General features: G+C 41.3%; 1 protein-coding gene across 3 annotated transcripts in view; it reads left to right on the forward strand.

Annotated features, from left to right (window-relative positions):
• Positions 1 to 17,371, forward strand: part of RAPGEF2 (Rap guanine nucleotide exchange factor 2) — a 249,480-nt gene that overhangs the window by 73,046 nt on the left and 159,063 nt on the right. For all 3 annotated transcript variants that reach the window (XM_060114714.1, XM_060114729.1, XM_060114723.1), the window contains exons 2-3: positions 8,237 to 8,307; positions 14,662 to 14,718. In XM_060114714.1, coding sequence (XP_059970697.1) covers positions 8,237 to 8,307; positions 14,662 to 14,718 — 128 coding nt within the window. The remainder of the gene's footprint in view (positions 1 to 8,236; positions 8,308 to 14,661; positions 14,719 to 17,371) is intronic.

Here is a 17,371-nt window from a genome sequence, read left to right on the forward strand (position 1 = left end):
AGCACGTGCAGGGCCTCACATCTGGCAGCAGTGGGGCGGAGGACCTGGGCTGTGCTCCATTGGACACCAGCGCTCATGTTCTTTCCACTGTCTTTCCGAGGATGGCCTTTACATGTTTCAGCGTAAAGAAATGTGGCCTCTCCCGGGTAAAGCTTGTCAGCTTACCCCCGTGTCGGTAGACACAGCAAAGTGTGCAGACTTCTCCCCCTCCTGGCCCTCCCCCGTGCGCTGTGGCTTTGAACTTGAGCCTTGGATAGTCTAGCTTTTAACGTCCTTGTTAATATCGTTGAGAACGTAACTCTAATTCCTTGCTCGTGGTCCCCGGCCAGGAAGGCGGCGTTACCTTCCTGTCTTGGTGAGGCACAGCAGTTGGCTCAGTAGCATGCTTCCTGGTCCCGGCAGGGCAGGCAGGGCGCCCAGGCCACTCACCGCGTGGGCCTCCGGAGGCCGCACGTTCCAGCGCGGTCTTGGCCTTACCTTCTTTGATGTGATTGAGATACAGTCTTTCTAAAGGAATCAGCCGTACTTATTTTTTGTTTTAAAAAATTGGTGACTGGAAGGTTGTACCTTTGACCACCTCGCTTCTGATTATAGTTCAAATATGTAGCTTCATAATGTGAAACAAAACTCACTTTAAAGGAAAAGGATATATTCTTTCTCATAGTACAGTGCAAAATATGCGTCTGTGGAGGGTGGGGTGGGAGGTGGAGGATGCGTCTCCTCTTTCAGCGCTTCAAAGATCGTGTTAAAATAGACAGTAAGTTGTTAGCCAATCACCATGCTGCTAAGCAAGGGAAATTAAAACCTGGTTTTCGGTGAATTATAAATCTGCTCTGAAGCCGATTATATCCTGAGTGAGCCTCTAAGGAGGTGCCAGAGAATGTGCCCAAGATGTGGGAGCTCTCCCTGACTTCTTCCCATTGAGCCTGGCTTGTGTTTACACACTCTGAGCAAGATGACCCTTTAGGTTGTGAACAGTCATTCTCCTGAATGACTTAGAGGATGCTTTTGGGTTTCGATACATTGTTTACATTTGGGATTAAAAAAAGAAAGTCTTTTTCATGGAAAACTGCATTCCAGTCGGCTGGTCAGTGTTCTTGTCTGCTGGGCTACAGTGGTTTTATGACTTTTCTCTGCCTTCAAATAACATCTATTTTTAAAAAAGGATGTCCTTTCTAGAAAAGGCCTATTGTTCTGAAAAATGCTGCTTCCTGGTTAAAGCAATTTGTTCCTGTTTGTATCCAGGACTAGAGAATTTGGGGGGGAAATAGCTTATATTTTTTGAGGGCCCTTTAAAATAGTAATAGTCAAATGGGTTTTATTTGTCCTGGGAGGTGCGGCGGGGAGGCTTGCAAGTTGTTTGCAGATGATGGTTTCAGGACAGAAATGACAGAATTTGATGCTTCAGGTGATGTAGTGCTGCAGCATTTTTTTTTTTTTTCCTATAGTCAAGTTTGTTGAAACATAACTTCACTCTGAATGTCTCGTTTGTGTAGAGAAAGAGAGAGAGAAAAAAAAAGAACCCAAGAGTGTAAGTCCCTGAAAGGCACACATTTCCCTGTTCCTCTTACGAGGAAGCTTGCTCTGAGATGCTGCCCATGTGGCAGGTACTGGGTTGGTTTGAGCATCAAGACTCCTCAGCACCCACCCTTGTGCCTTTTTGTTTCCTTGCTGGGTGAAGGCCGTTCCTTACCAACTCCTAGGTTATTTTAACAAAGGCCAACCATGAAGGGGAGATGAGGGTTGAAACCTCCACGTGGAAAGTGGAGGAAGCACGAGGGGTGAGCTCGGAGGAGTCAGGCAGCTCCTGGCAGAGCCTCTGGCCCCGAGTCTCCTTCCTCGCGCCCCCGGTGTATTTTATTTCTGAAATCTCCTACCACCTAGAGACTGTTCCTTTTTGCCTTTCAGTGTCATTCACGTCACCGGCAATCCCTCATCACTGGTAAACCTGCTATTTGGCCACCAGGCTCTGTGTTGCAGGGAAGTGTGGCTACAGGGTCGGCCTTCCTTTAGTTTACAATCTCCCCGGCTCATCTCTGCTCAGTTGTCTTTCATCCCTTGGAGTCTGAGAGCAGAGGTTTCCCGATGCCTTGTTCCTAAGCTTTCCTACTTACCCAAACCTGTGCTGGTCCCAAGTGAAACATTACATGGACTTGTTTGTTGCCTGCCGTCTAGATGTCAGTTTCTTACTGTTCCTTCTGTTAGTTACAAAGAAGAGATCTCAGGTTGAGGTGGAATTTATTTGTAAAGTGTCTAATTCCAGCTAGATGAACCAGCCTTCCACGTGAAGGCTTCGTGTTAGAATAATGATGTCTGCGCCTCGAGTTTCCAAGCTCCTCGTGGCATAGACCAGGTAAAAGTTTCTTTTGAGATGACTTCTTCTAAGAGTAATAGAGAAACCCTGGACATAATTGTTGAGTTCATTGAAGAAGCTCATGGTCTGGCCACACATCTAAAATACGCCACACAGTTACACCAGATTCTTCGGTTCTGTGTTGCTTGACTGAAACATGTTTAAACTTACTCTGCCCCCGAACATGAGGATTATGTGAGGTGCAGGTGTTTTATTTATGCAGCTACACACAGACAGAAGGACAAACTGCATTTTAAATTTGGTCCTGCAGTAATGGTGTAACGCACACGCTCTGTGCATATTACAGGCCCCGAAACAGCTTCCTGACCTGTCACTTACGTCAACGCCTTATTGCTAAGAGCACGCAGTGGTCCTGCACATTTTTATTAACTAATAAACAATTTATTGAATCTGCAGGTTTTAGTTATGCATATTGTCTTAAGATGAGGAAATAATGGTAGTAGTTATTGTTCATAGATAGATTCTGTGTAATCATGCAGGTTATACATTCATTCTCAAAGTTGCCAAGTTTATGGATGCAATGCTGACACTCGTAATGGGCGTGACATCATAACTTATCCAGGAAGGTGCCCTCGTCCAACTAGGAAACCCCATGATGTTAAAGAGCGACAGATGAATAAGGTGCCACAGCATCAAGGAACGTGCTTTTTTACTTGGCTTCTGCTTTGCTGGGTTGAAGGAGAAGACACTCCGTTATTTCCAGGCCTGTTGTCTTTGAAGGGTTAGGGCTGTTCTTTTCCTCCACTCTGATTCGAATCTTCCAAATTCTTGTTCCTTTCAGGTTTTTCTCCCTTCTCCAGCTTTCAAAAAACCCTATTTCTTTCTACTCCTTTCCTAAATAGACATTTTTGATCAGTGTAAATATTATATTTGCCCGATGAAGGTTAATGAACATAAATAGTCTTGTCTGTTTGCTTAGATGGAAGTACTGTGGGCCTTGGGCAGCTTATAAGGGGCTGATTGATATTTCAATGAAAAGAGTGTTAAGACTTTCGTGTTAGATTCAGATTATAAACTCTTCAGAAATGGGAGGGTGGCCTTCTGTGCTATGTAACGACCGCAAGTAGCACATATTTGTAATACCTAAAATAGAATGTGAACCTTAGCATTATTCAGAAGAACTTTCTATTATAAGTATTAAAGAAAACTCATTAATTAGGACATTTTTTATTGGCTTTCCCTACCTGCAAATAGAATATTAAGATTGGGGTATGACTGCTTCTAAAGAAGGGATTTATTACCTTTAGGAATGCACACTCTGTTAACTGGATGGTGGGGAAGGTTTTGTTTTAGCTTTCTTACTTGTATTGCATTTTTAGGTCTAGACTTAGATTTCAATCTATAAATAGCTTTTAAAAGATTTATGGGAAATAACAAAACTACAGATGAATAAAGTTAAAGCCCATCAGTTTATTTGAAAGTTGACCATAGAGGGCGACACTTTAAATTTCTAGTATTAATAAATTTTAAATTGGGACAATTGAGAATTATAAATGAGGTACTTTTTTCCTCTTAACACATCATAATATTGTTTTCAGGTGTACAATAATATATTTTAGGCTGAAAACCTTCTTGGAATCCTCTTAGAAAGGTTTTGAATTCCTTACCTAGTTATTCTGTGAGTCACTGTCCCTTCCCTGTGCCCTTGATATAGGAAATCTAAGGGCACAGATAGTTTGAATTGTTCTCAAAGGTATCCCTAAGGTTGCAGAGATTTTTTCTTAATCAAAACAGAAGATTAAATTTAACCAAAGTAGTGCAAGATTTGTACACTGAGAAGTAGAGAACATAGTTGAAAGAAATTAAGGAGCACCTAATTCAATGGAAAAACATCCCATGTCATAGATTGGGAGACTTAATACTGTTATGATGGCTGTACCACCAGAACTGATCATCAGATTCAGTGCAATCCTTATTAAAACCCCAGCTGGCTTTTCTGCAGAGATGTACAAGCTGATTCTAAAATTCAAATGTGAACACAAGGCACCCAGAAAAGTAGAATAAGGTTGGAACACTCACAGTTTCTGATTTCACACTTGCTCCAAAGCTGCATAAATGAGACAGTGGTCATGGAATGAGGATGGACATACAGACCAATGGAATAGATCTGAGTCCAGAAATGAACACTGACATTTATGGTCAGTTCAGCAAGGGCACCAGTACAATTCACTGGGGAAACAATAGTATTTTTAACAAAGGGTGATGGGATAACTGGATGCAAAAGAATGAACTTGGACCCTTACCTTACTGAATATGGAAGTAATTAAAAATGGATTGTAAACTTAAACGTAAGAGCTAAAGCTGTGGAAGAAGAAGCTCTTAGAAGCAAATATATTAATGAATTGTTGTGACCTTGGATTAGATCATGGTTTCTTAAATGTGACTCTAAAAGCCTACGCAAGAAAAGAAAAAATAGGTAAACTGGACTTCATCAAAATTAAAAACTTTGTGCTTCAAAGGGCACCATCCAAGAAAGTGAAACGATTGGCCACAGAAAGGGAGAAAATATTTACTGATAATGTACCTGATAAGGGTCTTCTATCCAGAATACATAAAGAATTCTTAAAATGCAATAGTAAAGACACATAACCCACTTAAAAAATGAACAGCAACTGACAAAGGATTAATCTCCCAAATATACAAGCATCTCATGCAGCTCAATATCAAAAAAATAAAGAACCCAATCCAAAAGTGGGCAGAAGACCTAAACATACATTTCTCCAAAGAAGATACACAGATGGCCAACAGACACGTGAAAAAATGCTCAACATCACTAATCATTAGAGAAATGCAAATCAAAACTACAGTGAGGTATCACCTCACACCGGTCAGAATGGCCATCATTCAAAAGTCTACAAACAGTAAATGCTGGAGAGGGTGTGGAGAAAAGGGAACCCTCTTGCACTATTGGTGGGAATGTAAATTGGTGCAGCCACTATGGAGAACAGTATAGAGGTTCCTTAAAAAACTAAAAATAGGATTACCATACGACCCAGCAATCCCACTACTGGACGTATACCCTGAGAAAACCGTAATTCAAAAAGGGACATGTACCACAATGTTCATTGCAGCCGTATTTACAATAGCCAGGACATGGAAGCAACATAAATGTCCATCGATGGATGAATGGATAAATAAGATGTGGCACGTATATACAATGGAATATTACTCAGCCATAAGAAGAAATGAAATTGAGTTATTTGTAGTGAGACGGATGGATCCAGAGTTTGTCATACAGAGTGCAGTAAGTCAGAAGGAGAAAAACAAATACCCTATGCTAACACATATATATGGAATCTAAAAATAAAAAGGTTCTGAAGAACCTAGGGGCAGGACAGGAATAAAGATGCAGATGTAGAGAATGGACTTGAGGACACGGGGAGGGGGAAGGGTAAGCTGGGACGAAGTGAGAGAGTGGCATGGACATATATACACTACCAAATGTAAAATAAATAGCTAGTGGGAAGCAGCTGCATAGCACAGGGAGATCAGCTCGGTGCTTTGTGTCCACCTGGAGGGGTGGGATAGGGAGGGTGGAGGGAGATGCAAGAGGGAGGGGATATGGGGACATATATATATGTATAGCTGATTTACTTTGTTATACAGAAGAAACTAACACAACATTGTAAAGCAATTATACTCCAATAAAGATGTTTAAAAAAGAAAGAATAAATAACCCCTGGGGGAAAAGAAAAGTGAACAAATAATTGAATAGGTATTTACCCAAAGATGTACAAATGGCCAATAAGCACATGAAAAATTGTCAGCACCCTTGGTCATTAGTGAAATGCAAATCAACACCTTCAAACACACCTGGGAAGGCTAAAATAAAAAAGACAGACGTTAGTGTTGACAAGGATGTATGTGGAGAAATTAGAGTCCTTAGACCTTGCCGATAGGATTATAAATGCTGTAGCCACTTAGGTAAACAATTTGGCAGTTCCTTGAAAAGCTAAACATAGTTACCATATGAATGAGCAGTTCTACTCGCAGGTATATATATACCCATGAGAACTGAAGACGGGTGTGCAAACAAAAACGTATGCATGAGAATTCACAACAGCATTATTCATACCGGCCATAAAGTAGGAAGAACCCAAATGTCCATCAGTTGATGAGTGGATAAACTGTGGCATCTCTCTGTAATGGAGTACTATTTGGTGATACAAAGGAAAGTATCGTTACCTGCTGCAGCCTAGATGAACCCTGAAGCTGTTAGGCCAAGAGGAAGAAGGCAGTCACAAAAGGTCATGTATTTCCCTCTGAGATTGCGTTTACATGAAATGTCCAGAATAGGCAAATCCATAGACACAAAGCAGATTTACAGTTGCCAGGAGCTGGGGGAAGGGAGGATGGGGAGTGAATGCTAAAGGGTGTGGGGTTGTCTTTTGGGTGGTAAAAATGTTCAGGAATTATGGTGGTGATTGACAAACACAAACCACAGAATTATTCACAAGTGATAAATCTTGAGTTCTAGCGAGTCCGGCAGCCCTGGGCCCACTCACAGCGGCTCATCTCTAGGAGGAGGGGGCAGCCCGGGTGGAGCCAGGGGCCAGGGAGGGTCGTGCCCATCACCTGGATTGGGTCCTGTGCACAGTGCTTCTGTGACCCCCTGCAAGAAAAAAAGAAAAGAGAATGATGTGTGAATTATATCTCAGTAGAGCTATCGTTTTAAAAGACAGAGGGTAATTTTACAAAGTTCTTAAGATACATTTGTTTTACATTTTGGCTAAGATTTGGGGGAGTAGTAAATGTAGATTTGTATTCTTGAGATCAGAAACTGCTAGATATTCACTGGAGTCTTTTTAAGTTTGTTTTTTTAAATATTTGGCTGCATTGGGTCTTCGTTCCAGCTCGCGGGCTTTCTCTAGTCGCGGCGAGCAGGGGCTGCTCTTGGTTGCGGTGCGCGGGCTTCTCATTGCGGTGGCTTCTCTTGTTTCGGAGCACAGGCTCTAAGCGTGTGGGCTTCAGTAGTTGTGGCACGCGGGCTCAGTAGTTGTGGCTCGTGGGCTCTAGAGCGCAGGCTCAGTAGTTTTGGCGCACGGACTTAGTTGCTCTGCGGCATGTGGGATCTTCCCAGATGAGAGCTTGAACCCATGTCCCCTGCATTGGCAGGCGGATTCTTAACTACCGCGCCACCAGGGATGTCCCCTCATTGGAGTCTTAAAATACTAACTTCTGTACACCCAAAACTTATATAATATTGTACATCAACTATACCTCAATTAAAAAAATAACTAATTTCCTGCTGGCTTGTCATATAAATGAATATAAACAGGATTTTGAATTTTTACCTGTTCTAAACGTTCATGAATATCTATGAATCTTTTTTCTATTTATTGTAATATGATCTGGAAAAGCAAGGCACGTCTCTTTTTCTAAAAGAGAATATTTAAATTTAAATATTTCTGCATATAAGAAATGTCATTTGGTAAGAATAGAAAACAATTCATGCTCATTTTTAAGTGTAGGCATGAAATAACATGCATTAATTTTATATTGACTAAGAAAATCATTTAATGATGGAATTGGTAAATATTTATACTTTAAAATCAAAACTTTACATATGATATTTTGATGTAAAAGCTGGGAAATAGGTGGTAACAACTTATGAGGAATTTATTTTGTAAATTTGAGCCAATTTAGTTTCTATTTTAATGGCCTTTCTATGTATCCCAAAGGCAGTTGGGATGCATGACATTTGTGCAGTCCATCATTTCTCTTAATAATGTGATTTTTGATGTCTAAAAAACTTGTATTTAAAAAAAAGCTATTTTAAATTTGGTCTGTAAATATAATGACTTATTTTCGAAGCCTCTTTCCCCGACAAGTTTAATAATTTCTGTCCTTTTTTTCAAACAGGATCTGGAAATAGTGTATTCCTATTTACATGGTATGGAAGCCTTATCCAACCTGAGGGAGCATCAGCTTAGGTAAGTCATTTTAATATGAATGACAATAGGATGCTTGGATTTTATGTGATTATTTATTATTGTTTAGAAGTAGGATTAAAGATAACTTACTTGTGAAAACTCTGCCTCATCTGGCCTTGGAAGTTTTACATCCATATAATAATTTCTGACATTTCCGCCATAGGGATCACCTCTCTGCTTCCTGTCCCTCTCCCTGCCCTCCCCACCTGAAGTTAATAAACACCACTTGGTGAATACACCAGAGGAGCATTATTTGCCATCCTGGCAAATAAAAATCTACTTCCTAGCACTCAGCTACATAAGAAACCAGAATGTGTTTAACTATTCCAAGAATGATTCAGTTCACAGTTTTAGTATGTTTTAGGTCTTTATATATAACATATTTATTGCATTAAGTTGACTGCCCTTTTCTGGGAAATTCAGTTTATACCATAGTTGTTTTTTATATAGTCCATTCATATAAAAATCTTACCACTTGTCTTGTACAGTGATATAGCAACCTTATTTATGGTTATCTGGGCTTACATTAAAAGATCAGAAACATCTTGTATAATCCAGTGATTAACTGGAATAGAAAATAAAGGACCTTAGGAAGATGGATTACATATAAACGCCAACTAGGACGTTATGGGAAAGTTTTGTTGTCTCCAGCTCCAGCTACTTTTGATACCAGCAGTTTTTAATTATGAAAGGAATACTTGTTCTATGTATTTCCCCTTTACTCTTTAAACACTAGTTAATTTGTGAGCATGTCAATTTCATATTTAGTTGTTAATTGAAAAAAGTGTCAAGAGGATTGAATACTTCTAAAATTAAATTTGTAATGAAAATGATTTAAATTAAAGTTTTATTAGAAAGGGCAAAACCATTGGGAATTTGGAAGATGGCTCAAATTAAAGCAAGGATAATTTCTAAAGTACGTAACTTTCATTTTATGTTTTTTAATGACAGCTATCCTAGGAAAAAATTATAGCGCCAATTGTCTGTTTAATTGAATGCAGTTAACCTGCAAATGCAAATGAATGAATTAAAATGAAAATATAAATGTTACATTGCCATATGCATATGACTACACATGGATAATATTTCAATAATAATCAGATATATCGATTATATAATGTGTGTCTATAGTATATGTAGTTATAAAATTACTTAGGTAATAGTAATTTGGTGCAATAGAAAAAGGAAAATTTTAATACATCTTATGAAAATTTTTAAGATTACAAAAGTAGAGATAATACAATAAAGCCCCATACACCCACTAACCATTTTCTGCTGTTTCAAAAGTAAATTTTGGTTAGAAATAACTGATAACTTCAACAGTATAGTTTAGCATACTTACACCTTAAAAAAGTCTATTTTGGAGACTATTCAGCTTTGTTGGCATGAACTTACAAGGAGTCACCTTTAAGATGTGTATCTTGTTCTGCTTGTGTCAAAAAGTCATTTGTTTCTCATATTTATGCAAGACATCAGCTGCAACTAACTTAAGTCCTTTTTTAGAAGAAGATCAGGATAGCAAAATGAATAATAGCAAGAAAAGAAGTACAAATAAACTCAATGACTTGGATAAACTGCTTTGTAATAACTACCCTTTCTGGGAAAAGTACGTCTTAATTTAGAGAAGTTATTTCCTTTGAATTTTATAAATAAAATTTTACCCCTGGGATTAATAGAGAAGAGTTAAGACTTTCACATAATACAGTTTTCCAATTTTACCAAAAAAAAAAAAAAAAAAAAAGCTCTTAATCAAGGTTTTCCAGGTCTGTGTATTCAGTGCTGGGCAGTGGAACACTGGTCTCCTAGGAAGGAGGGGAGGCTCTCCTCTTTGGGAGCCTCACTTTGTGCACTGTGGAGCTGTCCATACGCAAGCAGTGCATTGATCCTGAGCAGCTGGTGACGTGCAGTTAATTGGCTGTGTTGCTGTAAGATCCCACACTCTATACAATGTAAAGGTTTTCAGGTCCTCACTGACATACTGTACGTCTTTTCCACACAGCATTATTTTTCTAAGGTTTGCTCCCTTCATACAGGTGGATCAGAAGCAGCATATTTGCCAAAGGGGAGGAGGAAGCTCCAGTGGGAGCGGAGGCCAAGAATCTGTAAAAAGCAGAGTAACTGGGGCCATTCAGTGCTGGAAGCAAGAGCCTGCTGAATTATGTGTGTGTGTGTATATACATGTATACACACTACATATATATAGTATACATATATGGTTATGTGTGTGTATACATATATATAGTATAACATATATGGTTATATGTGTGTATATACATATACATACATACTACATATATATATGGTTATGTGTGTGTACATGTATACACACTACATATATATAGTATAACATATGTATGGTTATGTGTGTACACATATATATACACACTACATATATATAGTATAACATATGGTTATATGTGTGTGTATACATATATACACACTATATATATAGTATATATATGGTTGTGTGTGTATACATATATATACACACTACATATATATAGTATAACATATATGGTTATATGTGTGTGAGTGTGATTCATATATATATATACACACTACATATATACAGTATACCATATATATGGTTATATGTATGTGTGTGTATACATGTTTATGTATATGTACACTATCTATATGTAGTATAACATATATATGGTTATATATATGTGAGTTTGTATACATGTATATTCTTTAGCATTATGGATGAGCATAATTATTGTTATACAGGCAGTTTTAGACATTAAGGAACAACTAAAATCTGGCTAGTATATTCTTTAGGAATTCAGGGAAGATCAGTATGCTTTTGATAAAACATTCCTTAACAATGTTTAAAGAAAAAAAAGCATTTTGGTAGTGGTTCCATTTATTTAGAACATTGTCCTATAGACGATTTTATCATGATTTTCTCGTGGCGCTAGGTTAGTTGTTTTATGCAGTCAACAATTATCCACTGCAGTCCTCCTACCTGCTAGACATCCAGGCAGGCCAAGAAGAAGCAGCAGTGAAGTAGACCAAGCCCCTGCCGTTACTAGTGGGGCAGACAGGATTTAGATGTTAGCATGTTGGGCATGGTAAGAATGGATGCTGGGCTGCTTTGACTTTGTGGCTGAAAGGAGGGAACACTTGGGTTGGCTCAGCTGTGCAGAGACCCCTGCAGTGCCGATGGGCCCCCGATGCTCCACAGTGGGAACAGTCAGGGGCCGTGGGAGAGTAACTACAGGATGCTAAGTGTTGTCAGCAGCGCAGGGCTGCGTGTTCAAGGATAGGAGTTTGGATTTTCATGTAAAGGCAGTGGAGATTAAGAGCAGGTGTGAGGTAGAAGCCCGCGCACTGCAAGGAAGAAAGATCCCGCGTGCTGTGACTAAGACCCTATGCAGCCAACATAGATAGATAGATAGATAGATAAATAAATAAAAGAGCAGGTGCGACGTGATGTGACGTCGTGTCTGGAAAATGGACAACAGGTGTGCAGAACAGACACAGAATCTACCTGTGTGGTCCTGGTAGGAGATGTCAGTGGGATGGTGGCTGAGACTGGGTTTTTTTTTTTTGTTTGTTTGTTTTTTTGTGTTTTTTTGCAGTATGTGGGCCTCTCACTGTTGTGGCCTCTCCCATTGCGGAGCACAGGCTCCAGACGCGCAGGCTCAGCGGCCATGGCTCACGGGCCCAGCCGCTCCGTGGCATGTGGGATCTTCCCGGACCGGGGCACGAACCCGCGTCCCCTGCATCAGCAGGCAGACTCTCAACCACTGCGCCACCAGGGAAGCCCCTGAGACTGGGTTTTCACGGGCAGGTGGTGAACGTGGTCTGCCTGGGAGGGTGGGTTTTGGAAACAGGATGTGGCGGAAAGCTGGGATTTGAAGGAGAGGGAGGAGAGTCAAGGATGGCGACTCCAAGGTTTTGGCCTAGACGATTGGGTTCTGACTGGGAGGACAGATCTGGGGAGAAGGAATTTAAGATCTATTGGACGCGTTGAACGTGGAGCGGCTGTTCCACCAAGTAGGCATTTGGATGCATGGTGTCACGGTGAGAGGTTAGGTGAGGGGCATGGCTTTGGAGCATCAGCTTACGGATTACATTAAAAATCGCAGACTGGGGCTTCCCTGGTGGCGCAGTGGTTGAGAGTCCACCTGCCGATGCAGGGGACGCGGGTTCGTGCCCCAGTCCGGGAAGATCCCACATGCCGCGGAGCGGCTGGGCCCGTGAGCCATGGCCGCTGAGCCTGCACGTCCGGAGCCTGTGCTCCTCAACGGGAGAGGCCACAGCAGTGAGAGGCCTGCGTACCGCAAAAAAAAAAAAAAAAAAAAAAAAAAAGACTGGATGAGGTTACATGGTGCAGAGGAGAAGAGGGTGGACAGCCCCTGGAGGCGATGCATTTCGAGTCAGGTAGAGGAGTGAGAGGGGCAGAGAGTCCAAAGGAGACTGAAAAAATGATGAATAACAGGAAAACCAGGAGACTTAGAGCAGAAAATGCTATAAGGGAAAGGGAGTCATCACATGTTGCTGAGAAGTGGCATTAATACAAGGTCAGAAAAGATTTAGATAACACAGAGGAAGCTGACAACTTTAGAGTTGTTTTTGTTTTTTGGCCGCACGGCTTGTGGGAGCTCAGTTCCCCAACCAGGGATTGAACCCGGGCCCTGTCCGTAGAAGCGCAGAGTCCTACCCACTAGGCCGCCAGCAGCCTCCCCCGACCCCCCCTTTTTTGAGTTTCAGGGACCCAGTGATAGAGGAGAGGGAGGCGGGCAAGAGAATGGAGACAGTGTATTCCCGTAGACAACTCTAAAGGGAGAATTTCTGTTGCGGGAAAAGCGGAGTGTGGATAGTAGCTGGAGGCGGATATGGGGCCAAGCATGTCTCCTTCCCACACAGTGGGCGGTCCCCATAAGGTGTGTTTGTGGATTAAGGAAGCGATTTAGGAGAGAGGGAGAAATGGTTGATGGTGTGGGAGGGGTGAGCCTGCAAGAGTACAGGGTCCACCGTAGAAGGACTGGGATCCAGTGAAAAGGGTGTAACAGGAAACAGGGCAGAGCTAGTTACCTAATTTAAAGACCTGGTATTTTTACACCCATTACTTGTGTCTCTCATCCTTTCCTAAGAAGAATTGGTACGATGCAGTCTATTAAAACTGTATTTAATGATGTGTATTCAAAGTTCGATGCTACCTTCTGGAGTTAAGTGAAAGTTTCGGGCAAGGGATTGAGAGGCTGAGGGGGCCTTTGAAGGAGGGTGCTGGTCGTGGGACGATCAAGGCAAAAGAAAACCCAGGAGGGTGGTTTTCAAGTGAAAAATCAAGAGCGTGCAAACAGCAGAAAGATGGATGTGTGTTGATCCCAGTGTTTTCACAGATGGGGACTGGTAGCCTCACTGACCAAAATGGCACTGCTGTTGAAACAGTCACTTTTTTTTTTTTTTTTTTTTTTTTGCGGTACGTGGGCCTCTCACTGCTGCGGCCTCTCCCGTTGTGGAGCACAGGCTCCGGACGCGCAGGCTCAGCGGCCCTGGCTCACGGGCCCAGCTGCTCCGCGGCATGTGGGATCTTCCCGGACCGGGGCACGAACCCGTGTCCCCTGCATCGGCAGGCGGACTCTCAACCACTGTGCCACCAGGGAAGCACGAAACAGTCACTTTTACAGCCAGCCTTTTCTATTTCCTAGTTCCTTCATAAGAAGAAATAGTCCTTTTCTCTTTTGCATTTCTGTAACTTTTGGGAAATTTTACATGGGCTTAATATAATAAGATGCTTTTTGAAGATGCTGCTCGAGGTAATTTTGAATATTTAAACATTTATTCATGTTTTCTATAATTTTCATTGTTTATTTTCCTCTGGGATGAATCATTTGAAGTAAATAAATCTTTAAGTTGTAAAGCATTCATTTAGTCCTTAGTCATAAAAATATGCACTTTAATAAAAGCCTACTTTTGTCTGAAATTCCATACTGTTAAGTAACATTAATGTTAAACTGTGAATTATGTTATCACTTTTTGAGTTAATAGGTTTTCCTTTCTAATTTTCAGCTTCTTTCTCATTTTCTGTTTACCTTGGGAACATTAATTTGTCCACATGTCATTTACAAAGTATAAAACACATACAGTTTTGTTCCCTACGAAATAAACTGGATGAAACTGACATCTAACAAAACGTTTCTTTTCTAGCATCTCTTTACCAGATTTCATTTTATTTTGTTAACCTAGGCACCACAAATATTTATCTTGAGGCCAATAAATGATTGTGACAATTCATAAAAGTAATGTTAATTTTCTACATAATGTCTCATTTACGTTTTTAAACTATTAGTATGTTTTTTCATGACAAACGATGAACTCGTGTCTTTATTTTTTGTTTTACAGGTTAATGTGTGAAACTGTGAGATATGAAAGACATGAAGCCAATGAAGTTTTATACTAGTAGGTGTTTCCTCTGTCTTTGCACAATGTGTAATGCAGTGGCTAGATGATGTCCTTAAAGTATCAAAGAAGTACTAGGGGCACCTTGCCAAGGCAGCACCGCCTTAAATTTTGCATTCACTTTTATTGCATAATTTAGAAATGTGAAGCATTTCAACTATTTCAGTCCTTTGCTGATAAGTTCACATCAGCATCTATATGTTACTCACATGTGGTTGGAGATAGTATTTCACATTACAGAGTATTTTGACTTTTATGAAATGAGAAATAGTGTAGAGTCTTTCCAAAGGAAAGTTTCTTCTTTAAATCATATTGATGTTCCTTTTAAGATTTAAGGTACTCCTTGAAAAAATGGCAACTAATTTTTTAAGCAATGTGATAAACATCCAGTAGATAAATATTGATGTGTTACGGATACGTAAGCTCTGATTTACTAGGCATATTGTTTTGTTAATGTTTGCTGCGAATGACGGTTGTTCTGTTGACTTTCCTTCCTGTTTTTCAAGGCACTTACTAAGTAATTACTACTTTCCATGCATATTATAGGGAATCTTTATTGAAATAAATAAAATACAGCTTCTGCCCTTAGGGAGGCTATAATCTTTTGAGGGAGGTAGAAATAGAAAAAAGGAAAGCAACAACAATGAAAACTAACCCACCAGAATAGCTGAGACTATAGGTTTGTACAGAAGGGGTGCAGGGGAGGGTCTCGGAGAAGGGACCCTTTGCCCTGGGTCTCCTAGCATGTCTGGTGGTCTCGTGGGACTTTGTTGGCAGGAGACACTGTGTGTACAGGGACAGAGGGAGAAGGGCCTGGCGTCACGTGTTGAACAGTGCGGCCAGTTTAGAGCGCATGGCCTGGGGTGTGTGGAGTCAGGAGAAGGGGCAGGCCACAGTCACGCTTGCGTGTGAATGTGTCGTTGAAAAAGTCATCCTCAATTCTTTAGGCGACTGGAAATGAGGCTTTTCCTCCTCAATTACATTTTATTCTGGAAAATTACAGGTGTTCACAGTATTAGCGACAGTAAAACGGGCCCCTGTGGACTCACCGTGCCACGTTGTTGACTGACAAGCGATGATGTTTCATCTCCTACTCCACCTCTGGTGGATTATTTTGAAGTAAATCCAGACATATCAATTCAGCCATCATTGTTTTGATATGTGTTTTTATCTTTAAAAGATAGACTTAAAAAAAACCCACTTAACCACAATATTATCATCAAACCTTAAAAAATAATTTTCATAGCATGTAAATAATCACATTTCTTTGTCTCAAATTTTTTTTGGTACAGGTTGTTTATTGGTTGTGTATCTTTCTTAAGTCTCTTTTGGTCTGTAGGTAGGCGGCCAGTTTTCAAGCAGCAAAATGATGTGACCAGACGCCTCCCAGCCCCACACATCCCCTCAAAGATAATATCTGTGTCTGCCTGAAAACACAGAGGGTGGATTAGGTTGAGTGGACGGGCAGGGAAATCTGTTAGGAGAGAATTGCAGTCATCTGAGGTGACAGAGCTTGAACTTGGGCAGGTGGAAGAATGGGGCTGTCATGGACGGATTTTAGAAGATATGGGTGGATCTGATGCAGGATGGTTCTTGGCTATCAATATCCATCTAGGGCTTCAAAGAACATACATGCAATAGAGAAGAGTAGTAAATAACCCAGACATAAATGGTAATGAGAAAACTCAACACCAGGGGCAAATGCCCTTAACATATTTATCCTTGAAGGAATCATGATGTAAATAACTTAAGACTATTTGTCCTCTTTCAGGAGCAATTAAAAGCTATCCGTTTAATGGGTGTACACCTGTCAGGGTTGGCAATCTCTGATGAGTATCACTGATGTGTATTTTAGCAGCGCAGTGGCAGTCAGCATCAGCTTTCTCTTACTTTGTCCTTTCCCTCTGAAACATGGTTTGGGCCGCGTCGAAGACGAGGCAATAGCAAACGTGTAACAAGCCCTTCGTCCGTGCCACACACTCGAATCCGTGCTCTGTGTGCATTGATTTAATTCCTCCTTGCAGCCGTCTTGCAGGTAGATCTTTCATCACCCCCGTTTTACATATGAGGGTGCTGAGGCTTGTGTCACTGCTCAACTCGGGATCTGGACTTGTGCCCAGACCTGGTGACTCTGCAGCCCTAGCTGCGCCCCCCACAGCAGCATTTCCCAGCCTTCTTCATGCCTCTGTAGAAAATGATGCTGTGTGCATGCAGGCGTGAGGACTGCATCTCTCCCTGGGGTGGCCTCCCCAAGGCGTGATGGCGGCCCCTGAAACCCGCCAGCACTTCTGCCCACATTGTGCCGGCTTCCTGACAATTACTATTTAATTTTTTATTTTTTTTTGCTGTGTTGGGTCTAAGTTTCTGTGCGAGGGCTTTCTCTAGTTGTGGCGAGCAGGGGCCACTCTTCATCGTGGTGCGCGGGCCTCTCACTGTCGCGGCCTCTCTTGTTGCGGAGCACAGGCTCCAGATGCTCAGGCTCAGTAGTTGTGGCTCATGGGCCTAGTCGCTCCGCGGCATGTGGGATCCTCCCAGAGCCAGGGCTCGAACCCGTTGTCCACTGCATTGGCAGGCAGATTCTCAACCACTGCGCCACCAGGGAAGCCCCCGACAATTATTATTTATTACTCATTTAAATGGAAGGTAGATTGCA

The sequence above is a fragment of the Mesoplodon densirostris genome, chromosome 1, assembly GCF_025265405.1.
Source record: "Mesoplodon densirostris isolate mMesDen1 chromosome 1, mMesDen1 primary haplotype, whole genome shotgun sequence".
NCBI lineage: Eukaryota > Metazoa > Chordata > Mammalia > Artiodactyla > Ziphiidae > Mesoplodon > Mesoplodon densirostris.